Source organism: Mercenaria mercenaria, chromosome 15, assembly GCF_021730395.1.
Source record: "Mercenaria mercenaria strain notata chromosome 15, MADL_Memer_1, whole genome shotgun sequence".
Lineage (NCBI taxonomy): Eukaryota > Metazoa > Mollusca > Bivalvia > Venerida > Veneridae > Mercenaria > Mercenaria mercenaria.
In genome coordinates, this window is record NC_069375.1 from 31201519 (window position 1) to 31227736 (window position 26218).

The following is a 26218-nucleotide window of genomic DNA, read 5'->3' on the forward strand; positions in this document are numbered from 1 at the left end:
GGGGAACATTTATGCCAAGTAATATTGTAATCCTTTGATGGATGACAAAGTTCTGGACCGGACAGGAAAAAAACCCTATTGACCTTTGGCCTCCAATTGTTACCTTGACCTTTGAGCTAGCGGTCCGGGTTTCGTGCATGACATGTTGCCTCATAATGGGGAACATTTGTGCCAAGTAATATCAAAATCCCTTCATGGATGACAGAGTTATAGACCGGACAGGAAACAGACCCTGTTCATGCCATGTTAACATTTGACTGCTAAGTGTGACCTTGACCTTTGAGCTAGGGGTCTGAAAGTTGTGCACGACACATCGTCTTATTATGAGGTACAATTATGCCAACTGATATTAAAATCCCTTCATAGATGGGAGAGTTATGGACCGGACAGGGAAAAAGCCCTGTTGACCTTTGATCTCAAATTGTGACCTTGACCTTTGAGCTAGGGAAGCGGGTTTTGCGCATGACACATCGTCTCATCATGGGGAACATTTTTGCCAAGTAATATTAAAATCCCTTCATGGATGAAAGAGTTATGGACCGGACACGAAACAGACCCTGTTCATGCCATGTTAACATTTGACTACTAAGTGTGACCTTGACCTTTGAGCTAGGGGTCTGAAAGTTGTGCATGACACATCATCTTATTATGAGGTACAATTGTGCCATGTGGTATTAAAATCCCTTCATGGATGGGAGAGTTATGGACCGGACAGGAAAAAAGCCCTGTTGACCTTTGACCTCCAATTGTGACCTTGACCTTTAAGCTAGGGGTCCGGGTTTTGCGCATGACACGTCATCTCATCATGGGGAACATTTGTGCCAAGTAATATTAAAATCCCTTAATGGATAAAAGAGTTATGGACCGGACACGAAATTGCGGACGGACGGAATGACAGAATGACGGAAAAGCGCATTCCTATAGTCCCCGAAACTGGTTTTCAACCAGTAGGGGACTAACAAGCAAACATCAATGTATTGTAATACAAGCAAACAACAATGTAATACAAGCAAACAACATTCAATATGAGCTTTACACAGAGAAAAGTATCATACTACGGCATTTTTTGTGGTTTCAGACCATATGCCTTTTGTCCAGACACATAATGTGCAACTGAAAAATTCTTATGATATACTTAATTGGAATATTGATTTGCTTATCCTCTTTTCATGTTCTGGATGGATGGAACTATGAAAACTAGTCACTGATGATTAACACTGAAATCACATATTTCAAAAGAAACTGCTATCTAAACTGTTATAAAAGCTTACAAAGGAATGTACAGAACATGGGAAAATGTACCTTTCTATCATCAACAACGACTGAGAGAGCCATGGCTCTTGGAGCAAACACATGTAATGGTTCAGGGTAGAATGGTAGTTTTTCTCCTGGCGCTGCAGCAAGAATAATAGCCCTGAAAAAATCCAACCAAAAAGACTATTGTCCATGTAGCAAAAACAGTTAAATCAATTAAAACAAAAGTTTTCTAGAAATGTATGTTGCAATTTTCTGATATGCATTTCACAATCCTAAAGTCATCATCTTTTATTGAGAATTCACAAATTTTAGCCAGTAATAGTTCAGTAGATTTTTCTGGTAGACATTTAAGTTTTACAATAAAATGCTCATATCAGATGGGAACATTAATTAAGATAAATCTACAGTGAATACAATCTAATCTACTACATCATTTTCTTCTAACATTAAATTGTCTGTATAATGCAGACTTTCAGATTAATTAAATACTGTAAAACTGGAAGTTGAAGAAATTGCTTTTTACCTTCTACGAGTTTGTGCCACACCATAACTGCCGGCCTGAAGTATTCCAAATGTACACTGGTACCCCATTTGTATAAGGCAGCGGAGGGCCAGCTTGAGAACCATACTTTTCTTGTAGGAAACAAAGTTACGCACGTTCTCAAGCAGAAAGAATCTAGGTCTATAATAGTCACAGTAGCTGAGGTAGGAGGAAATCAGAGAGTTCTACAAGAGTAAAAAGAGAGTTTATTAAGCACCCAATTTATTTATTTATTTTATTTTGTTGGGTTTAACGCCGCACCGACACAATTTTAGGTCATATGGCAACTTTCCAGCTTTAATGGTGGAGGAAGACAATTACATATGCCTGTTTCTTATCAACTTGTTCTTTCTCAATGACTTCTGTCATATGAAAATATAGTACATGCAGGCTTGTGCAACCACTGATCTCATTCAAAATATACACAAGTTTGTCTACTGTTTTTCAACACTCTCTGCAAATAACATTAACCTATTATCTAATTGATGAAGGGTGACCTAATGAATTTACAGCCTTTAGCTTTAAAGCAAGAAAAAAACTGGTTTCATGGTTCATACAGAATATCAGAGACAAAATTCAAGTACTTTTCAAGGACTTTTACAATTTTTTCAAGCACTATTTTTTTTCAAAACCACGACCTAATCTGAAAAACTTTTATTATGTAATGCAAAAATAAAACAACCATCACTTGTCACACCTTTGAAAATGACGTAATTCGATTATTAGATTGATGTAATTCACTATTTTACTGAGGTTTATCACTATTCTTGTGATTTTTTAGTGCACTCCTACTAATGATACCTCAAAATTTTGTCACACGACGTACAAATACACTATGTTCTGTCTGCTCTAAAGGGCTTCAGCCACTGTTTATATTCGTCTTTTGTCTCCCGCTTACTTGAGTAAACATGTTTATTTTTCTTACTCATTTTAATTCACTGGAAACACTCGCAAATAGCTAAAAATTGCGAGTTATTATTCCCCGTACTTTTTTAAACGGAAACGGAAACATGCAAACGGTGATATAGTAGAAATAGCACTCTGTAAATATCGATAAAGTGTGGCCGTAGACCACTATAATAGCATACGAGTGACCCGATCCTGCAATTTCACGAATTTATTTTCATTTTCTCCGATTTATTTTAAGCCTTAAATTCTTTTTGCAAAGCAAAGTTACGGAAAGAATATTTTCAAGGAGTGAAAGGTCAAATTCAAGGAGTTTTTTTCAAAATTCAAGTACTTTTCCAGGTTTTTTAGGGGTTTTGTCATTTTCAAGGAGTTTTCAAGGACTACCATCGAATTCAAGGACTTTTCAAGGCCTGTGCGAACCCTGTGGTTTGCACACTATGCTATATACAAGATATCAATTATTAACCTTTACTCTGCTAAATTTCTAAAATGGACTGGTCCATCATTCAATCTTGGCAGTACCACTTATTCAAATGGGTGTTCACTGAAAATTTACTGACTCAATAGCAAACAGTGCAAACCACGAGTCCCTGCAGGCTGATCTTGGTCTGCACTGGTTGCAAAGGCAGAATCACTTGCCGCCAACAGGCTAAAGGTTAAAAATTCAGATATAGATTCCAAGTGAACAAGAAGTCACAGAACTGACCTTGAATTTGGAGTATTCCCTAGAGTTGAACCTGTTCATACCAGAGAAGCCCTGGCATGGTGGACCACCACACAGTAACTCAACATCTCCTTTCTGTGGCAGTCTCTGACCCACGCCATCTGTCTTCTCTCCCTGTAAATGTAACACAATACGTCTGATTACACAAGAAAAACAAGGACCTGCGTTCAATAAACGCTTGATGCCCCCAATGGCATCCTTGCCGATAGATTTTGCACCTAAGTCCAAAATGAGGTCAAGGTCAAACTGAGGTCAGGTCATGTCTGAAGATGAGGAATGGTCACAGTTTACATCTGTATTAGTATCAATTCATTCTTGTAAGGGGTATTGATGCTAGACGAAACAGTCCCATTTGGTTAACCAAGAGATGGCCCATATAAAACAACCTAAGTCCAAAATGAGGTCAAGGTCAAGGTCAAACTGAGGTCAGGTGATGTCTGAAGATGAGGAATGGTCACAGGTAACATCTGCATTAGTATCAAGTCATTCTAGTAAGGGGTATTGATGCTAGACGAAACAATCCCATTTGGTTAACCTCGTACGGACAGATGGACGAACGGACAAGACAATCACTATATGCCTCCCGCATCAGTAGATGCTGGGGGCATAATTAAACGTTTATCTACAATCAAAGCTATGATGTCTCAATTCTTGATGTTGCTAAAACTTATTCAGCACCAACTTTGGCCGTAACATTGTTCCTTCATTTCTATGTTAAGAAAACATCCATTCCTCTTTTGTAAAGTATTTCTTTAAAGCCTTTATTAAGCAATAAAATCTGTTCACAGTAACTTTACTGTTACTTACATGAACCTGTCTTTGCTGTAACTTAAATCAACAAGTCTTTAGAATAACTTACATCCATAACCAGTCTCAGTAGTAGATTACAGTCGTCTGTGAACACTGTGCTACCAGGATTGTTTAATCTGTATGCCTGCGCAGCCGGCTCCTCTTTCTCTATTGCCCAACGTGACTCAGCAACGCCTGCTTGATGGAAACCCTCTGACAGACCTGTAACAAAACATGTAACAGTTAACTCAAATAAGTTATATTTTCACCCTGTGCTTCTCCACTCTGCTAATCAAAGCCTTTAACAGACATTAGGTAGCCTAAGGCTGAAAATCACGGCAGTTACCCATGTATTCATTTCTACTTTATAGAATATTTAAAAGAAATCCATAACATATTTGATACTAAATTCTGAAAACAATTTATTCTATCCCAGTTTTCAATTATCCATCTGGACTCAACAGCACTTGAGCATATTTATCGTATTCGTCACTTATCAATTTCCCTCCTGGTGTCTATCATAAATAATCGAACTGGCATTTATAATTTACCAGCAGGTACTTGGGCCTCATAGAGTCAATATAGTTTATGAAACTTAAGATAATAACTGTCAACAAAGAATTAAGAGTGTACCTCCACACCCAGCAAATACATCGAGGGTTCTCAGCCGGCGGATCTCAGGTTTGGCTTCGGCTGTAGTGTCTGCCTTTGTTGAAGCTTTTCCCTTGCCTTTGCCTTTACCCTTACCCTGTAAATATGAACATACATTATGTTTATTACAAACAGTACTGCTTTTAGTTACATGTATGTTACTGTAATCAGTGAACCTTTCCGCTGTAGTCTTAATCTGTTCTTGGCATTTTACTCACAACTTCCTCACGAGCAGAGAGGAAGGAAGAATGTTGCGTTAGTTGAGTCTAACATCACACCAACACAATGATGTCATATGGCAACTTTCCAGCTTTCGATGGTGGAGAAAGGACCACCAATCTTCAGCAAGTCAGCTGGATATTGCTTACTCACACAAACATTTTTCTATACACCAAACAAGGTTTCCAACTCGGTTTTGAGGTACAAGTGATTGGAAGCTGGGAGACCTAACCGACTAAGCCAATGAGGTAGAATAACTTCAGACTTATTGTCTGCTCTAAGATTGTCATAGAGAGCATTTATATTGCCTGAAGACCTAGCAACTAAAAGTGTGTTTGCAAGTCCATAATAAATTTGTAGATCGGTATTCTCTGGGTAGGTTTGGGTGTATGAGTTACAAATAAGAACAGGTATCCAACCATATCACTTTTCCATTTATTTGTTTCACTGATCCTACCTGAAATTCTGTCTCAAATGCTAAAAATTTCATTGTTTATACCAAAGTGCAAACAGGAAAGCATGCGGTTTTATTAATTTCAGCATAATTCACTGACAAAACAAAAACCTGCATACCTTGCCTTTTGATCCCATCATTCTGGCTTTAGTTGGTGGTTCTTCGAAGGTTTTTGTTTTACTGTTGTAAGCCTGAAAACAAAATTCTAACAATTTTATAAATTTTGCATTTAGCTACATGTTCCTCACAAGAAAATATTTCCAAGGCTGTTAAGTTTAGTATGGAAATCAAAAGAAAACAACTTCAGTTCTCGTAACTATCTAACACTGCTTTGAAAGGATGAAATAACTATCACCTATATACTTTTGAACAAAAACATATCACAATGGCTTGTATTTTTTGTCCTAGACAATGAAAATAAATTTACAGTCTCTGAAAAGAACATACTCTTTTTTTAAATAGAACTCTGATTTAAGTACAATTTAACAAGCACAATCGTTATCCACAGGCTTATAACTGATTTTGTGCATTATAATTTGGAAAAAAAGAATGAAAAAATTCTTACCTCTGTAAAGTAGAACTTATCCTCCCCAAAGAGGAAGTCGTCATCTCGTTTAGGATCTAATTCCTCAGTGTAGACAACTGTACATTTTCCTCGGACAAGACTGAAATCTACTGTCGCCTCTGTAAATATTCAAGATACAGTTATCATACAACATGGAGAAACATTCAAATACATAAATCAAAACCCTGATAATGCCCTGCACTTTTGATTCTCTGATAGTACCACCACACAAAAATACTGCAATGAATTCTACCATTATGTCATGACTTAACCATTAGCCTGCTGCTGGCAAGTGATTCTGCTTTTGCGACCAGTGCAGACCAAGATCAGCCTGACTGTTTGCTATTCAGTCAGTAAATTTCCAGTGAACACCCCTTTGAATAATAAGTGGTTCTGCCCAAACTGAATGATGGACCAGTCTATTTTAGATATTTAGCAGGGTAAAAGTTCAATTTCCATTTCCTACCGAAGAAGGGGAAGACTAAAAGCAAACAGATAAAAAGTCACAGATGTATATATCTACAATTTTCATAATTTATGAAAGTTTATATAATTAATTTTTTCTGTTAGTCACATGTCTAACATTTCTGAAAAATATTAACAGACAAGATGCATACATGTTTTTTCAAAGAAGCATTTGATGGTTTTCTGAAATTTTCAGAGGTTTGATCTACCTACATGTATATAAGGGGTATGCAATTTACCTTCATCTGTGTAGAACAACTGGTTACAGTCAGCCTGATGACCTGCTGCAGCACCTTTGTGTGTGTTTTCTGGTCTGTAATAGATAAATGTTACCATAGAAACCACATTGTACAAAATTAGTTCATCTTCTGGCCCAGGAGTTTTATGCTATGTTGTCTCTCCAGAGATTTATCTACGAAGTAACACTACAAATCTTTGATCAATATTTCAGTTCTGAGTTTAGTGAACTTCTGGATACTACAACAACATCAGAAGCAAGACAAACTGTAGACTGAAGTGTGTGAAAAATGATCTTTTACTGTTGCCACTAGGGCAGCTGGAAGTGTGCTGGCAGGAAATATTATTCAAAATTACAGAAAGAAGACTGAATGTATCCAAATTTTCTAAAAGCATAATCTTAGCACTGAACAACTGGCTAGTATCTCAAACTTACCTATAAAATTTCTTCACTTTCAACTTTATCTTATCCAGACAAGGGACACTACTTCCGCTATCTTTAATGTAAATATGTTCAATTTTGCCAATCCTGAATGTTTCTGGTACCTCGTCATTGGACCCCTTTATGTAGTCTGACTTCCTGTAAGCCTCAGGATACAGCTCTTCATCAACCTGGCAGAGAGAATATATGTTTAACATGTTCTGTATATCATTCTACTAGGTATAACACAGTCTTTTAACTGTTTCAATAACCTAAAAGAGGTAATACAACAATGCTACAGACCAAGTTTGATGAAGATCAATAAAGAGTTTCATGAGGAAAAGTGGTTTAATTATATTTCTATCTTTAGCAGCCCCTAAAAGGGACCAAGCACCCCTATTTGATTAAAACTGATGCTATAGACAAAGCTTGGTGAAGACCAGTTAAGCAGTTGTTTAAAGGCATTTCTATTTTGACCTCTATCAGTCCCTTATAGGTGCCAACTGCCCCCATTTGAACAAAATTGGGAGAAGACCTTACAATGACACTATTGACCAAGTTTGATGAAGATCCATCAAGTGGTTCATGAGAAGAAGTCATTTAAAAGTATTTTTATTATTACTATTATTATTCTATATTACTGAACTTACAGCGGTCTTATCCACCTTAAGCTTTTTGGGGGCTGCTGGTTTAACACTGTAGTCAAATGCACTGGGCATTAGGTAACAGCAGTCGCCAACATTGTACTCAAACCCGTCCCTAGCTACACTAGCGTAGTACACGTTGTTCTCACTACCTGCCTCCACCTTGATCTCCTCACCAAGTGCTGGCGTCTCTTTCTGTATGGAATATGAAACATTTTATTATATACCTTACTATAAACAGTAACGAAAGTGTATAGGACAGAACCCAGTAACCCAAGCCAAATATCATAAGTTGGCAGAGTAACTGGGGGATGAGAGACATCATTTTATTCCTGAACTTCGACATTTTATATGATTAGTAAATTCAAGAAATCAAGTAATCGTTTTTGCATTTAGGTATACAATAACAATTCATTAATGGCAATGGCATTCCTCACCTGGTTATTAGCTGTCCTAAACCTGTACTGGCACTCGAGGTACACCTTTGTGCAACTATAGGTTTAGACATGCTAGTAACCACTTCAGGCCCACAACTGATTGTTTAGTAAGTGTATAGTAAACAAGAATCATCACCGAAATCTTCTGAATTATTTATAATAACATTAGTATCAAATAAAAGCAACCTATTCAAATACATCAAAACTATATAGTCTACTCACGAAAATGTATACTTATCACAGCTCAAAATCTCACATTCTAATGATTTCATGCTCTTACAACCTATCAAACAATCGTTGCTATGACTTTGCAATGATTGGAGTTGTCGAAAATTTTGTACCTTTCAAATGTATGTGTAGACGAAACACTATGCTACCAATGATGCACTGAACACACATAAGGCAGCATCTGACCTTCTCGTCTTGATCTACTTCAGACTGAAGGTAATAACTCTGTACCTACCTTTCTCAGAGCATTCAGTCTCTGACAGCTGTGACAAAATTTGTGAGCAATATTCTCTGGTATGTCTCCAACCTCTGGGGGATCTTCAAACCTCGCATACTCAGAATCATACCTGTATAGTATATGCCATATATCAACAACTAAAAACATGATTTTAAGTTAGCATTTGTTGTCTTTAAAAGTGGTACATTACAATAACTCTTTTCATGGAAAATCTTCTCAATACAATTTTCAAACAAAAATTTGTCTATTTAAAGCTACTCATTAGTTCCAATATCGTTTCATACTGCCAGTTTGACATAAAATTTATCTATTTTCTAACAAGTATCTCTGCAGGTGAGTCACTTTAAAAGTACCAATAAAAACAATCTATGCAAATTTATTACCATTTCTGATAAAAGTATGTTTTCCCATCATCATTTTTGATTGGATGTTCGATCTCCTCTCCACCGAGCATTGACCAGTTCTCATCAGCTTTATGATGAATCACCTGTAATAGTATGTTTGAATCTTGTAACATGAATGTAATGGTCTTTATTTTATATGGAAACAGGAATGTTTAAGATGCATTATATGTTAAATATATACAATGGAACCCCTACAAATAGAACACCTTCCAAATGAAGAATGAAGTTCCAAATAAAGGGGTTTTGTCAGTGGGAAGCCCACTTTGAAATATATAAAGAAAGAAAACAATGTATTCTGTTGTTGCAGTTAATTCTTCAGTAAATAGTGTAATAAAACATGGCTTTATTTCATACATAGTATTTCAGCATTCAAATAATTATTTTTAGAACTTGGACTGCTGCCACATGTAGAGGCTATCGTGCAAAGTTGTTTATGTTGATATTCAATTAGTTTTGTTTGGGTTTCAAAATCTAGGTCATAGAGAAATAATAAAAAAGATGGAGGAAGACACAATGTTCGCCCCTCAGAAATTATTTCTGGCATGAGCATGTTCATTAGTAGAAACACTATACTTCCAAGTCAGCTGGATGGCTCCATCAAACTTTAAGCCGCAGGGCTTGAACCCATTGAAATAAAGTACATTAGATTTGAAGCCCGCCACCTGAATCAGACACAGGGGCCCCTTGATATACAAAATGAGATCTAAATTTTTTTTATTTTTTTTTGTTTGTTTTGGGTTTAACGCCGTTTTTCAACAGTATTTCAGTCATGTAACGGCGGGCAGTTAACCTAACCAGTGTTCCTGGATTCTGTACCAGTACAAACCTGTTCCCCGCAAGTAACTGCCAACTTCCCCACATGAATCAGAGGTGGAGGACTAATGATTTCAGACACAATGTCGTTTCTCAAATGTTACCTGAACTTTAGACACTGTGTACTGCAAGTCGGAATCTTCACAGTCATCTGCCATGAACAACTCAAGTGGGTCAGAGCTCTCACCTAGAACCGAGTCACTACCACGACTAAAACAGATCAAAATATATTTTCAAAGGTTAATCATTAAATGTAAAGAATAAATGATGAAAACATAGGAGTTCCTTCAAAATGTAAATGCTAGTACAGCTATCACTACAGATGAGGCACAGCCATACGTAAAGCCTCATTTGAAAACACAACTAGTTTCAAACAAACTTTGTCATTTAAAGTTCAATCTATCTAAAAACCGGTTCATCTGGATGTCATATCATAAACTGTGGGATATTGCCTTAGAATTACAAACAAAATGGAAAAGAACTGGACGGTTTATACATTTTATGAAACTTTTTGGGAAATATCTGAGTTTCAAAATGAGAGCAGTCTGGAAATCCGTATATCTAATGTTCAATTTGACTTACCAGAACCAATGAGCGTGGAATCTTTTATCGCCTCTACTATCCTCCCACATGTAGGCAATACGTGCAATATAGAGCGGAATGGTTGGATCATCTGGTTTAACTGAGACACATTCACCAGCTGATACCTATTCATATATACACAACAGTAACAGACTTGTATATCTAATACATACAAATAACACCTCCTTTCATATCAACATACATGTAGGAAAGAAGGCACATTCGTAGACACAATATCCTGAATTTTTGGACAAAACATTTTGTGGATTTCAACTTCTTTTGAAGTTAAAATAATCTGTTGAAATTTTATTTTGCAAAACCCACGATACTTAGCCCCCGCACAAATATTCACCATTTCACAGTACATACAATATAATAACGTTTCAAATGCTCTCTCGGCCAGACTGAGACCATTAAAAAATTTCTCAATTTTTGGCACAGGAAGAAAAAGAGTGTTATTCAGATGCATACAAACCAATACAAACAAAATACCTTCAAGTCATATCCCAACATCTTCCCACTTTAAAGAGAGATATGGTGTCCCATTTTAAAATTACTATTAATCCCTTTACCTCCACTCCGTCCAACACAACTGTTTGATAATATTTCTTCTTGCCTTCTTCCTTGATAGGTGAACCTTTCCATTTCAACTCAACCTGTCAACACAATATTAACTTTTTCATTTGCTGTTATTGATTGAAAAGAAAAATCAAAATACAGGTATCTACCAGCATAATTATTATTAGTATCTACAGGCAAACTTCGTTCGCTCGAACTCGGATATTTCATGCAACGCCCTTCGCTCGAACTCATCATCAGGTCACGGCATAATGTCCCTGTATAATGTATATTGTTCGATGGCTAGAACTACTGGTAACTCGAACAAATTTATCCAGTCCCGTCGAGTTCGAGAGCGAACAAAGTTTGACTGTATATGAATTACTTGTTTTTTTTCTGTCAATGTTGATGCTAGCACAATAACATACCTTTCTTTAGTAATAAATACATCAAGACGGGTTAATTTGGTCGAAAGTTTTTTATTAAACGTAAATTACGATAAAGACATACCTTAATGAGATCTTACTCATTAAAATCTTTGTTAATATCTTTATTAATCTTAGAGCAAATATGTAAACCTTCTCAGACTTATTTGTTTAGAAATACAAAAGACCTTTCCAAAAATGTTTCAGGTTTACATTTATATTGTATTTTACACAAATGATTTTATCGAATGTGTGTTGTTACCTTAAATGATGACATGTACCTTTTTATTTGCGGAGGCTTTATGATGAGCAGTTGTATCTTTTTGATGTTTGCTTTCCAAGGGAACTTTATCATCATTCTCTTCGTCAAGAAGATCGTCATCTTCTGCTTCCTTCACTGCCATGTTGGGACATCTCCTCTCATGACATGCTTGTTTTGCCCGACCACTGCCTCCAAACTTGACCATATCTTTACATGCAGCACATTTACCACAGTCTGGTGACTGGCATGCCTATAGATAAAACATATTGCTGATATTTTCACACACATCTTCATTTTGAATTTACCTCTTTTTGTGCTTCTAATTCTAAATCTTTTTGTCACACGAATTTTGTAACTTTGAATCAATTTGATTTCCGAACTACCATTCTTACTTGCCACTTTTTAATCTTAGTTTTTGCACATATATGACACATAAATATGGACTAACAAGTCATATCCCTCTGTCTTTGGCAAAGAACAGTGTGTTTGGGTTTAGCCATTTCAGAGAACAAGTATACCTATAAGTAGCTTACAGATGGAAACCTTGACGATTCTTACTGAGCAAATAAACTTATCACAAAGACATAACAGTTACAATTGAATCATCCCACGATTCACATCTACGTTTCTTGTTTCTTTCATGCCTGATCATCTACTGTCCCTGAACATACTGCGAACATCGAATCACAAGGGGTTGTTGAAAGCCAGTCTGCTTGGGTACAACTTTCTTCACTACCTTGTCTTTTCTCATTGCTCGCCTGACACAAATGATTTAAATTTATGTAGCAAAACATCATAATGAAGTTTCGCTTAAGACTTCAATTCATAAAAAATTAATTTATTGCCTGAACAGTCCCCTCATCTTGATCATAGAAGCATTAAACAATCTTATATATCTATAATTTTCATATGACTGAAAACTGTGGAATCATGCTAAAATTTGATTTCACTAACCTTTGCCAGTGTGACACCAGCTAGTTGAAAGGTCGTCATACACGTGTGGTTAAATCAGTTCTCATCTGGTCAGCAGCTCGTCGAAACTTTGGGCCCTGATCTATCACAAATTGGGCGTCTGAGACAGCGGTCTTCCGTAAAGCTTGCAAATCAGCTGGCGGACTGTGTTGTAAACACATCATATCATTTACTGTTTGTTCAAATTTGATTAATGTGTCTGTAACTTACACGTTCTGGATCTACAGAAAAGAAGTTGAATAAAACTGTTACATATTAAAAGATGTACCCTTCAAATCCAATGTTTTATGATTATGTACCTCTCATTATACTATTTGACTCATTAATATATTTAGTGTTCAGTTAAATAAAAGTAATGAGAAACAGTCAAACATTGCTATAGACTACAGACTACCTCCTAATGAAGTCCACTCTCATAAAACCTTACAAAGGCCACTGTTCTCTTCCTAATTAGAAAAAAATTGTGTGGATTTACCTCTGATAAGAGACCACCTGTCGACAAAAACCACTATTTTCTCTTCCCAAATGGTTGTCTTTACAGACAAGTTTAACTGTATGTACTGTTACACACACAGTGCTTATGAATAGAAATGAAAACATAATCAGATACCTGGATCTTATTCAGCAGATCTTCATATGTGGCCTCGGGTGTTTTAACCAGGAACTCAATAACAATCTTGCTCATGTTGATTTTCTCTTGCATCTGGTCCATGAAAGGGGAGTAACTCTCACTACCTTTCATTAAGATGTACTCAGCAAATGCTGTAAAAGTATTCTTCAACATGTATGCACTCATCATATCTAATAAAATATGGCTAAATTAATTAAAATCTGTTTTTCATCATTTTGGATTAATAGAAATATCGCCTAGTTAAAAAGAAACATGCAACATTAAATTTTGGCAACTTCTCTTATTAGGAAGAACTTGATGAAACACTAAAATTGGGGGGAAAAATCTTCAAAATATACATTTCAATTCTACTAAACTAACTGAACCATTTTGGGCAGAGTGATGTGATCGTTCTTTACTTACTTGCACATTAAAATTTGTTTGTCAATGAGTAACAACTAAAATAATCTTATTTTATAGGTCATTATATAAAATGAATTTTTGCATGTTGAAGTGTACACCTTGAGCTTAAGTTCCACATGTGAGCTTTTTAAACATAATTTTGCAATGAATATCATATTTTGTATAGCCTAAGTAGCATAATGCCACTGTACTAAGAAAGGTTGCTGTTTCATTAAAATTGATATTCAAATTGCAGTATTTTGTTTGTTTGTAGTCTGATTTCAAATTCTTTTTACCAATTTCAATGTATAACTATTTTCTTTCTCAATAAGAATGTTGCCCAATACCTCATACCACAATAAATTTATCAAAATTCATTTTCTTGCATTTCAAATCATCCTGCATACACTAAAAATTTACAGTCTTGCTACTGAAACTACCCTACAGTATGACTACAGAGGATTTCCCCCCATCAAAGCCTTGCCGTCCACATGAATTGATTGGTCCTGTTTTTTGTCGGATACCACCTCAGGACTGGGTTCATATATTGGCTTCACAACCCGAGAAATACGTTTATATTTTACTCTATCAGCTGTATCAATGGCACAGATGAGTGTCTGTCATACATGAAAAACAACAAATATGCAATGAAATAAGTATTGCTTGAAGTAATTCACATAACACACATCATTATAAGGCAATTTCATCTTTAATGTTATAGGAAGACTGCAGGTGCACTTAGAGCTATTTTTGGCATTGGTGGAACCATCAACTTTCAGGGCTCCATCACAAAACAAATGGTGTAGGACTTGAGCCAACAGAGGTTCATGTCTGACATGAGAAATATTGTAAAAGTCTACCTGAACTGTGTGATCTTGTGTTGAGGTCTCTCGTCATAGCTGTCTATATTGTCCTCCTCGCCCGTGAACAGAGACAGTTGGGATCTTCAGGCACAACTCTCACGATTATCAGAACAAAAATTTAGGCAAGGAACAAACTTGCCACAAATAATGGGATGCAATGCGTTAACTGTTGAAAAGACCTCCCACGATAAAAGGATTATCATGTACTAGAACATACTAACCCTTAGCCTACTGCAGGCGAATTTAACAGCCTTTGCAAACAGCTTGGAACCAGATCAGACGCCGATTAAATCGGCGTCTGATCAGGTTCCAAGCTGTTTGCTACTCTGACAATATTTCTTCCAATTTTGGAGCAAATTGAATGAACTTTACAATTTTAGCAGACGACATTTCCAGTAGACCACAATTTATCTAGCATGCTAAAGGTTAATTGAGAGTGTGTGTATCAAAATTATTTTTCAATCTACGATTCTTCACTATGAGTCTACTGCAGTTAAAGTCACCATATTAATATCAGTGACAAAAAAAGCCAGGATAACCAAAGACAGTTTCCAATCGAAACAAATTTTTGAGAAATGCTTTCAGTCTGGCTTTAGAACTGAAAAATTCTTCTTTTATTAGTACTGAAATCTTTTTGAGTTTTAATTCATAGAATGATATAAAACACATACAGCATTTTCAGGGGGCCCTGCAAATGTCCTCAGATCTGGGTCATCCAGAAGCTGTTTACACTGAAGACATTTCAGTGGGATCTTAGGAGTACTTGACTTTGTGGTCTCCTCAGACTTTGGTCTTAGATCTCTGAAAAGTATGAATTAAGTCTGTCAAAAACTTAGTTTTTCCTCATGATTACAAGGTTTTAACAAGATCCAAAACAAAATCTGTTAAACAATAAAGTATAACAGTGCAATTTTATCATGTTGTCAGGATATGGCATTTAAGTTAATCATCTGAATATTCTTTGACTTGTTAACAGCACTAGAAATATTCTTTTGGATAAGATTGATTGTCAAATGCAATTTTTTCAAGAAATATACTACCTTGAAGCCTTTTTACACAATCAAGTTAGAATAAATTGGCAAATCCATAAATTGAGCAGGCCAGGTCAAATTTTGTGTTACCTTTTCTCGTCAGTATTGTCATCATCATTATCAATTCTTGGTTTCTTTGTTGCAGTCTCATCCTGTGCTTCAGACTCTTCCTCTTTTGGCTCCACTTTAACATCATCATCATCAACTGTAGACTTTCTCTTCTGACTTGGAGAACTACTAACAAATTTATTCCTTAATTCATTATGAAATAAGAAATCAGAGTCCAGACTTAATTAGAATTTAACACAATAAATAACACTGAAAACAAGTGCAACCTGAAAGTAATTAATTTCGTGTCTTTAACAGAGTTGTTACAATTCTGCAAAAAGGTTGTAATCCTGAAAAATTTCATGCTTCCAAAAAAAACCTGTTTAAATACATTCAAACATGCCTGATTATTTGTGAAAGTTTACTGAAACGTATATTTCATTCCCTTGGAAAATAATCATACGTAACTTACGCTTTTGAGAACATTGACATTATGGATGGCTGTTTACCGGTCTTCTTATCCTTTTTCTGTCGACCCCGCTTGCTCTTTGGCGAGTCTAAAATAGTTTCTACTAAATGACACATTTCAAACTTACAAAACACAAAAGCAAACACCTTTATTTTGTCTTTACTCCAATCCAAGTTAGAACAACAACATCTCAAATAATTTAACTATAGTCTACAAAAATTACATGAAAAATGTGTGTTTTTTTAAGAATCTCTTTCAACAATTTTTCAGTAATAAAAGTAACGTTGACTATTAGTAGCCAAGTGCCTGATGACGAACTTCATAGTACTGCCTCAATGGAATATAACTCGAGGGACTGATAAAAAGTGGTCTTATTTTTGAGTCGGTCTTATTATGGAGACCCTACAAAATGATACTCAGAAAAAAATCCATGTTATAGAATAAACCTATGTTTGTCATTTAATCTCTAATACACTGCACTAAAATAAAATGTCTAATTACCCACTCTTACGCAACCCCTTCCTCTCCTAACACAGCACAAACATTTACTCTAAACAAGTTTTGACTACGTTCTTCAATTTTTATCATTCAAAATTAAATTTTATTAAAAGATTGAATTTTGTAAAATGCAATAATGCAATGATTTTGAAACATTCATATCCTATTAAAAAGTAAAATTCCGCTCAAAACATAATTAGTTTAATTGCTTGCTCATCCGAAAATCGGGTACAATTACCACTTGCTGCAATTCCAATTATCTAATTAATTTATACATGTGCCGAATCAATACACTTCAGTTTCGTTACACAGTTTTAACTGAACGAACAATCAGTAATGCCACATGATATAAACAAACAATCAATTAGCCATTTCTCGGTCACTTATTTTGTTTTTCACACGTCTCTGCCGCATGTCGTAAACCATCCTTAGGTAATGTTGCAAATTGAGACAGTCAGTGCATAACTGCTAATTAGTTGACACTCGATAACTGTTGAGCGGTCGCATTAAAGAGACCAAACACAACACAATCTGACAGTTTGGTTCTTTAAAAAGTGGCCGTATTACGTAATAGCGGACCGGTCGCATTTTCGGACCTTACGACCATTAAATTATAGAGGAAAAAAATGGTTCTTTTAAAAACTGCCCGTATTAACGGAATGGTCTCATTTTCGGACCGGTCGTTAAGCGGAACTTTACTGTATAGTGTTTTACCTGACTTCTCTTGGTCTTCAGGAATGTCTTCAACCTCCATTTCTTCTTCCTGTTATTATATAAAGTATGTTAAGTTCAGGAATGCAGGGTTGCTAAAACTATTATCTGGAACACACTGGTTGCCAGTAGACCAGAGAGCACACCATTATTTCTGACTTGTACTAACTTGTTCCCTAGAGGTTATGGACAATTTTCATACATGAAACAGATGTACAAAACAGAATGAATCACTGATGTATGACTTGTTACTGATGGCAATGCTATCAAAATGACTTGCTACATCATGTAACTTGTTAAGTGATTTGAGTGTTATGAGAACATTTGGCGTTACTATAGATACATGTATGCTTTAAACAGAATTAAGACTTGAATATTTGCCATTCTTAAGTAACAAGTTTCAGACTTTAAACACTGGTGATTACTGGCCCAGATATTGAAATATTGCTAAGAAATATTTCAGAAAAAAAGAAAAGACAAAGACAAAATAACAACCTTCTTTATCTCTTCATCTCCATTTTCCTTCTTGGACGTATCTCCCTTTCCATTCTCAACCTGAATGTCATCATTGCCATGGTCACCATTCTTTCCAGTCTCCATCTGAGCAGTGTCACAGTCGCCCCCGCCATTACACCCATTTTCCTCTACCTCGCTCTGAGTACTACCATTATGTCCATTCTTATCTGGGCTTTCCTCAGAATCTGCAAAATTATCTGCAACAGTTAAATCTCAAGACAAAATTTAACATGATACTGCACATTTTCTTTACTGAAACACATGGCCTTCCGATGCCGGCTTCATTATTTTTCATATCTTCTTGAGCCTCAACAATACACTATTCCTCTGAAGTCCTTGCAAAGAATCTATACATGTTCTTTCCCCCCTCAATTGTGGTAAAAATTGTAACAAATATGTGTACTGTGATCCCCAGTCAAATTTGTATTTAAATCAGGCTTTTAAATGTCTTCAAGATATTTTCTGTAACATTTTAATGGACTCTGCAAAGTATCTGTTGTTATACAACATATGCTTCACAAGTATGGGGTACTTGGTTTAATTTTTAATCTATATATAATTAAAACTTTTTATAACCAAGGTCAAAATTTTGACAACATATACAAAGTTTAACATTGTATTAAATGGGGAATATTACTTGAAAGTAATTTTTTTTATACAAAACATGAATTCTGTTGAAACAGATCTTAAGTGAACTGCTCCAAATCAATCAAAAAGTACATCAGTATACCTTTAAATTTTCCAGTCTCCCTGGGTTTATTGTTAGCAGTCAGATCTACAGATTTCCAAAAAGCTTCGAAAAGGTGCTCTAAACGCTTGAAATATCCTTTCTGTAAACAAAATACAAGCAACATTAATTAAAGGGAAAGGCAACGTTGTTTATAAGTTAATTTCGTCAGCTGGGATTTCTTGTATCATTTAAAGAAGTGAAAGAATTTTCAAAATCGGATTAAAATGAAAAAGTTATGAGCATTTAAATATTTAGTCAAATTGGCGGCCATTTTGTTTCCATGGCAACAAAAAATGGCGGATTTATTATATTTTTAGATACACATTTAAACTATATTTACTTATTTCTGTAAAATAATTTCTCTACTTTTTCCAGCTATAATAAAAGAAATTATCATGTTATACACCTTACACTCAAGAAAAATATGAAAATTAATCTATTTAAAAGGTTATTAAAATATTTGCTATATAAAAATTCAGCAGTGTGTAAATGACGTTATAAACACTAAAATGGCTGCCTCCGTGATCAGCCATTTTCTTAAATTTCAAACTGCCATATCTTTTTCAATAGTGGTCCGATTTTAAAAATTCTTTCAGCGATATGAACGGCTTGAGAATGTCTTTCATATTAAATTAACTTATTGTCAGGCTTCCCTTACCCTTTAAGACTATTTAAATGACATACTCATAATCACACAAAAACAGATATTTTTCATGTTTTATCTGTTTGATTAGATTATAATTATTAACCTTTAGCCTGCTGGCAGCAAGTGGTCTTCTCATTGTGACCAGTGCAGGCTGATCATGGGTCTGCACTGTTCACTATTCAGTCAGTAAATTTTTAGTGAACACCCCTTCATACATGCCATGTTTTCAGACGGTCAATAAGGGAGATTTGCCTCAGCAGGGCTTTTTTTAAGGGAGATTTGGTAAAAATAAGGGACACTTTTATTCGCTCATTTTTTACGCGCTAAATAGCCGTTTTTCATGAAAAAATCATCAAGTTCTTTTACATTGAATTGATGAGTGGAGCCAACAGTTGTGTACAGAATGCATGATTATTACTTATAGCACTTAACTTAATCCAAGGAAATTCAGAATTCCATGAAAGATTGAACCAGGATCTTTGTTTTTGGTTTATGTCTTGATGCTTCTGCATCTGGAGAGAGTGATCTTTTTGACATGTTTAAGCATACAATACTCAAAAGATTGCGGAGATATCATGTCAAAACAGTCTTTTAAGGGCAGTCATTTCTTTTCATAAATGAAGTTGTTAAAACAAAAATGAAAGTCGTTCTTTTGCTGGATTGTCCATATTTAGATTAAAACTACATGTATTTAACCTGGGAATTCTTCTCCCATCAATTATTGCAACATGACAATATCACAAAGGAATGGCAGTCAATTATTCGGGCAGTATGAATTGCAAAGTAAATTCACTTATCCGAATTCATGTTTGTCCGAAATTCTGTGTAGTCTGACACAAACTCGCCAATTTTGTTAAGTCGTTGTTGATTTTTTGCATGTTGTGAAAGTACTTAAATTGAGAAACATAAACTCGGTGTTAGCACTAACCTGTCTTATCCTCTGATGGCTCGATAAATATGGGAAAAGAGTGTTTCCCGATAAATATTGAGGTCAGCGAAAACGAAAGTACACTTTGGCAGGTGGCGGTAAAATGACGTAATTTTAAGACTGGTTTACATATTGTTTTGAAAAACTACGGATCAGTAGCTTTGATGTTATTGAATCAGTCTAAAATCTCGCATGCACATGTTTACAATTGCCTACGGGTAAGATTAAATGGTTAATTGTTTGCAGATGGTGACAGTAGGTGGTAAGATAATTAATGCCTCAGGCGTGTATCTCTCGATAAATAAGCTAGGGATTATAGACAACTATGAAAATTATGTTTGAAGACTATTTCCGGGCTACTCGATATTGAATTTCAAGTATTTTCTAAAGGTCTACATGTGGTCCGAGATACGATTTTTTGACAGAGGACTTTTTTTTTTAATTTAATTTTTTTACGGGAGGTTTTGATGTCCCGGCGGGAGACTGGGAGATATACTGAAAATACGGGAGAAAAAGTCTCCCGGCGGGAGATATGGCATGTATGTCCCTTTGGAAAAGTAGTAGTACTGCCCAAATTGAGTGATGGACCAGTCCATTTTAGAAATTTAGCAGAGTAAAGGTCAATGAAACAAGAGGACCATGATGGTCCTTAATCGCTCACCTTTTCCCACATGATCCAGTTTTTAGTATGACGTCGTTTTTTCTATTATTTGACATAGTGACCTAGTTTTTGAGCTCATGTGACCCAGTTTTGAACTTGACCTAGATATTTTCAAGATAAAAATTCTGACCAATTTTCATGAAGATCCATTGAAAAATATGGTCTCTAGAGAGGTCACAAGGTTTTTCTATTATTTGACCTATTGCCCTAGTTTTTTAAGGCACGTGACCCAGTTTCAAACCTGACCTAGATATCATCAAGGTGAACATTCTGACCAATTTTCATGAAGATCCATTCAAGGGTATGGCCTCTAGAGAGGTCACAAGGTTTTTCTATTTCAAGACCTACTGACCTAGTTTTTGATCGCAGTTGACCCAGTTTCAAACTTGACCTAGATATCATCAAGATAAACATTCAGACCAACTTTCATACAGATTCCATGAAAAATATGGCCTCTAGAGAGGTCACAACGTTTTTCATTATTTGACCTACTGACCTACTTTTTGAGGGCACGTGACCAACTTTCGAATTTGACCTAGATATCATCAAGATGAACATTCTGACCAATTTTTATGGAGATCCATTCACAAGTATGGCCTCTAGAGAGGTCACAAGGTTTTTCTATTTTTAGACCTACTGACCTAGTTTTTGACCGCACATGACCCTGTTTCGAACTTGACCTAGATATCATCAAGATGAACATTCAGACCAACTTTCATGCAGATCCCATGGAAAATATGGCCTGTAGAGAGGTCACAAGGTTTTTCTATTATTTGACCTACTGACCTAGTTTTTGACGGCACGTGACCCACTTTCGAACTTGACTCAGATATCATCAAGGTGAACATTCTGACCAATTTTCATGAAGATTTCATGAAATATATGGCCTCTAGAGAGGTCACAAGGTTTTTCTATTTTTAGATCTACTGACCTAGCTTTTGACCGCACGTGACCCAGTTTCAAACTTTACCTAGATATCATCAAGATGAACATTCAGACCAACTTTCCTACAGATCCCATGAAAAATATGGCCTTTAGAGAGGTCACAAGGTTTTTCTATTATTTGACCTACTGACCTAGTTTTTGATGGCACCTGACCCAGTTTCAAACTTGACCTAGATATCATCAAGGTGAACGTTCTGACAAATTTTCATGAAGATCTTGTGAAACATATGGCCTCTAGAGAGGTCACAAGGTTTTTCTATTTTTAGACCTACTGACCTAGTTTTTGACCGCACGTGACCCAGTTTCGAACTTGACCTAGATATCATCAAGGTGAACATTCTGACCAATTTTCATGAAGATCCATTGAAAATTATGGCCTCTAGAGAGGTCACAAGGTTTTTCTATTTTTAGACCTACTGACATAGTTTTTGACTGCAGGTGACCCAGTTTCGAACTTGACCTAGAATTTACCAAGATGAACATTCTGACCCATTTTCATAAAGATCCCATGAAAAATGTGACCTCTAGAGATGTCACACGGAAAAGTCTACGCACGCACGCACGCCGGACACCGCGCGATCACAAAAGCTCACCTTGTCACTTTGTGACAGGTGAGCTAAAAAGCATGACAAAATATCAGACGACAGTCTGTATAACTGAAACTATAACTGAAACTGTAACTAACATATCAATTCATCTTTCAAGATCAAACCATACTTTGTTGCAATATGCTAAAATTCAAGATTAAAATCACCTGAAACTAGGCTAATCACATTTATTTAATGTAAGCATAGGTTGACTGTTAAAACTAATTATTATTTAAAAATACCTCAGTTATTAACTTTTCCTTAAGTTCGCTTTCAACATCACCAACTTTCTGTTTGACATCATCTGAGATCAAATCACCAAAAAGCCGCCACTTTTTCTTCCAATATCCCTGTAAAAAAAAAAAAGAAAAAAAATTAAAAGATCTATATTTCAAATTTCAAATGCACCATCCAGTAAAATCTTGAGTATCACTTCTTAAAACTAAATACCTAATTCATACAAATTTTTTGTTGCATTGAGAAGTTAAACTGACACAAATCAACTTTAAGTCATATGGCAACATTTCTAGCTTCTGTTGGCATTGAAGACTCCACGTGCCCTCCAGGTATTGTTTTTGGCATGGGCACCAATGGGCAGGCATCTGTTTACAAACAAGATCTTCCATAAACCAGCTAACAGAAAATACAATTTGACAAAACTAAAACATCAACAAAGACATTATAATTTATAAACAGTTAACATAAAATGCTTAAATACAAATCAATACTGAATGTTTAGTTAGTGATGAAATGAGTTATACTCGCTTGGCTTCACTACCTTTTGTGTAATATCTCCATCCTTAAGCTCAACATCTAAACATTCCAATCTGAAACAGAATTATCAATCATTGATGCAGGTATGTTTGTTATATAATAAATAGGCAATACTACATTTGGTCAGTTGTTTCTGTTGACTTGGACTTTACTCAAACTGCTGAAACAAATGCATATGAGCCACGCCACGAGAAAATCAACAATGTGTTTGCAACCAGCATGGATCCAGACCAGCCTGCGCATCAACGCAGGATCCATACTGTTCGCTTTCAAAGCCTATTGCAATTAAAGAAACTGTCAGCGAACAGCATGGATCCTGGTCTGGATCCATGCTGGTCGCAAATGCATTATGTTGTTTTTCTCATGGTGCGGCTCATATTTTATGGGCAGTCTCTACTTATAGTGATTTCGGGTAGGAACTGAGTTTTATTTTCTGTAGTCTGGTCAAAACAGTACTACTAGAACCAATCGCAAATACCCAAGATCACAATCATTTACTTTCAAATTAACATGTATTTTATTCTTCAGGGTTCCAAGCACTGCCGGAAGCAGAAAAGTCAGCAAAAAAGAGTTATAACTCCCACATAAGTATGATCTTTATTTCTGTGTCCAATCAGCAAAATATTAATGTCAAGCAGAGATTCTGAAGACAAATGTAATTTCAACAGTTTTCATAACACAAAGAGCTATAAAAATAAGTAGATCCGCAACTTGAAAGGCATATACAGCAAATCTCGCCAACATCATGTGGGAACTAAATAAGACCTCGTACTACCAGTGTATGAAACAGACAGCAGAAGGATAAAAATTTGTGTCCTGAAAAACTTTCTATCAGATCATTTGTTTACAATAATAATGGTGTTTTTTAATGTTATTAGTATTTTCTACAAGGAGAAGGAATGAATTTATGATTGGAAGTCAGAGAAATCAACAGTTGCCATGGACCAGATTCGATTTATTACATGCTGGCCATATCACCAGTGTAATACTTTTAGTAAGTGTCTGTTGATTTGATCACGAGTGATCAAGTCAGCAAATGCTTCAATAAGATAAAGCAGTGACAAGAGCTTACGCGAGATTATCTCCTGGTGCCATTCTGTGTATTTTATACTTCTTTGCTTAACAGAAAATACAAAATAGTGTCACTTAAGTTATGGTAGCCAGAACTATTCAGTCACAAGTATACTTCAGTGAGGCAATTTCTGAAAATGATGATGTCATCAATGATCATAAAAGTAAGCAAGATCAGGCAATAAAAGCCTGGTGCAATTAAGTCAAGAGAACAACTATAACGAACAATTCATTCATCAACATCTCTAATTTAATGAACAAAGTATTTCTGCAATGCTTCCACTTTGATATGATGATAAACGTGTTCTTTTTCACCGATGTACATTACTTAACTTAAGAAATCGTCATTTAATACGGTCTCAACACTAACCGGATACCACTACACTTAACAATTTGTCACTAATCACGCACGTAAACAAAACACGGCAATTTCAAAAACATGAGAATTAAACTATAACAATTACTTTTTCTTGATGTCTTCCGAGACTGACACAGCTTCTTCTGTTTTCCCTGGCATCCTCAAGAAACTTAGATTAAAAGGTAAACAAATGAATTATCGCGGTTTACTTTTCCCGCAATTTATACTGGAATGTTCCATTTCATACAGGGCACAATTCAGATAAAAGTGATGGGAATAATAATAACAGTAAAATAAGCGTCCAAATTTTATCGCTCTTATTTTGATTTTCCTGGTGTTTGTTTAATAAAACGCCTACTCTCCTTGAAATTTTATCTGAATACCAATGAAACTAAATGTCCGTACAAAAATATAAAACTGTGCTCCCTAAAAATAAAATGGTTTAATCCATTAAAACGGTGCGTGCGATAGGCCTAACACCACCAAATCGTCTAGCTGACTGTCGCAACAAACAAATCAGGGAGTTGTGGATAATAATTAAGGATATGACTTCATGCAGTCGCATGCTTTTTTTTTTCAATCAGAATCCTTTTAGATCAACCTCTGCCGACATCTGAATATAGTCACTTTACATGTGATTGATACAACCCTTTGAACACCATGTGCGGAACCGCCGTTTTTTTGGGTTGTCAATAAAACCCGGCCCGACCCGGCCCGGTCCAAACCACGGAAATAGCCGATTCCGATTGTACGGAAACCACCGGAAACTTACGGACGGAAGGCTAATATAATTACGTGTCGATATCAACTTACATGTTTAGAATTTAGTAAAAAAAAAAACCACTGACCTTTATGATGCCCACGAGGAACTTCTGTGATGAATGGGTTAAGACTGTGTGTTCTTTCTGGTTGCAAAAACGTCTTAATATAATTTGTAAACTTGTACACAGGAATCGTTATACATAGCGTTGTTTTGACGAGGCTTCTAATTAGTTCCCGAAAATTTGTATCGTTATTATTATATACTATTTTATAATCACGTTTTGTCCAAAAAGTTGTTATAATTCCTCTCGGACCTCAAAGAGTTTTTGTTTCACATGTGCATTCCTAGTCCTGGCTTCCAAAACTCTACATGCCGCTTTTTTATATTTTGTTTTTTTTTATAGTTGCGGCTCCCGTCCAAATCCAGTATATAAACCGAGAGCGCTGAAGATCTTAAGCTAGTGCATTCCCAAAGCCTAAATATTTCTTTGTGTCCGTTAACAAGCTTAAAAACCAGGTAGTAAATAGGCAGGGTTTTTTTTATATACTTTTTTGTTCAATGAGACTTTACGGAAATTAGTTTTATGTAAAAAAAATGAATACGAATAATTTCTAATATCACTGAGAATTTTTAAAGAATAGAATGAGCAGGTTTTTTTTAAACTTTTATTAAAACGTTTTTAAAAAATCTCAAAGACCATAAAACATTTAGGGTCAAGTAAAACATTTAGGATAGGTCGGGATACCGATTACGCACGAAGAATGCAGCGTTGAATATTGAAAGGTTTTACACGGTATCCCATATTTTTTAAA

The 26218-nt window shown here is 35.6% G+C and overlaps 1 protein-coding gene across 1 annotated transcript in view; it reads right to left on the reverse strand.

Annotated features, from left to right (window-relative positions):
- The window catches only part of LOC123550268 (DNA (cytosine-5)-methyltransferase PliMCI-like), a 34445-nt gene extending 9499 nt beyond the window's left edge, over positions 1–24946 (reverse strand). Inside the window, exons 1-28 of the mRNA XM_053524154.1 lie at positions 24750–24946; positions 23219–23267; positions 22683–22790; positions 18674–18773; positions 17923–18128; positions 17431–17479; positions 16222–16306; positions 15792–15938; positions 15342–15471; positions 14292–14424; positions 13406–13557; positions 12495–12581; positions 11843–12073; positions 11151–11234; positions 10579–10703; positions 10101–10206; positions 9163–9266; positions 8777–8888; positions 7883–8071; positions 7248–7423; positions 6814–6887; positions 6110–6228; positions 5664–5735; positions 4854–4968; positions 4291–4442; positions 3414–3545; positions 1781–1983; positions 1303–1414 (exon numbers count right to left, since the gene is read on the reverse strand). Of these exons, the coding sequence (XP_053380129.1) occupies positions 1303–1414; positions 1781–1983; positions 3414–3545; positions 4291–4442; positions 4854–4968; positions 5664–5735; positions 6110–6228; positions 6814–6887; positions 7248–7423; positions 7883–8071; positions 8777–8888; positions 9163–9266; positions 10101–10206; positions 10579–10703; positions 11151–11234; positions 11843–12073; positions 12495–12581; positions 13406–13557; positions 14292–14424; positions 15342–15471; positions 15792–15938; positions 16222–16306; positions 17431–17479; positions 17923–18128; positions 18674–18773; positions 22683–22790; positions 23219–23267; positions 24750–24802 (3405 nt within the window). The 5' untranslated portion in view covers positions 24803–24946. The remainder of the gene's footprint in view (positions 1–1302; positions 1415–1780; positions 1984–3413; positions 3546–4290; positions 4443–4853; positions 4969–5663; positions 5736–6109; positions 6229–6813; positions 6888–7247; positions 7424–7882; positions 8072–8776; positions 8889–9162; positions 9267–10100; positions 10207–10578; positions 10704–11150; positions 11235–11842; positions 12074–12494; positions 12582–13405; positions 13558–14291; positions 14425–15341; positions 15472–15791; positions 15939–16221; positions 16307–17430; positions 17480–17922; positions 18129–18673; positions 18774–22682; positions 22791–23218; positions 23268–24749) is intronic.
- Positions 24947–26218: the final 1272 nt, after the last annotated feature.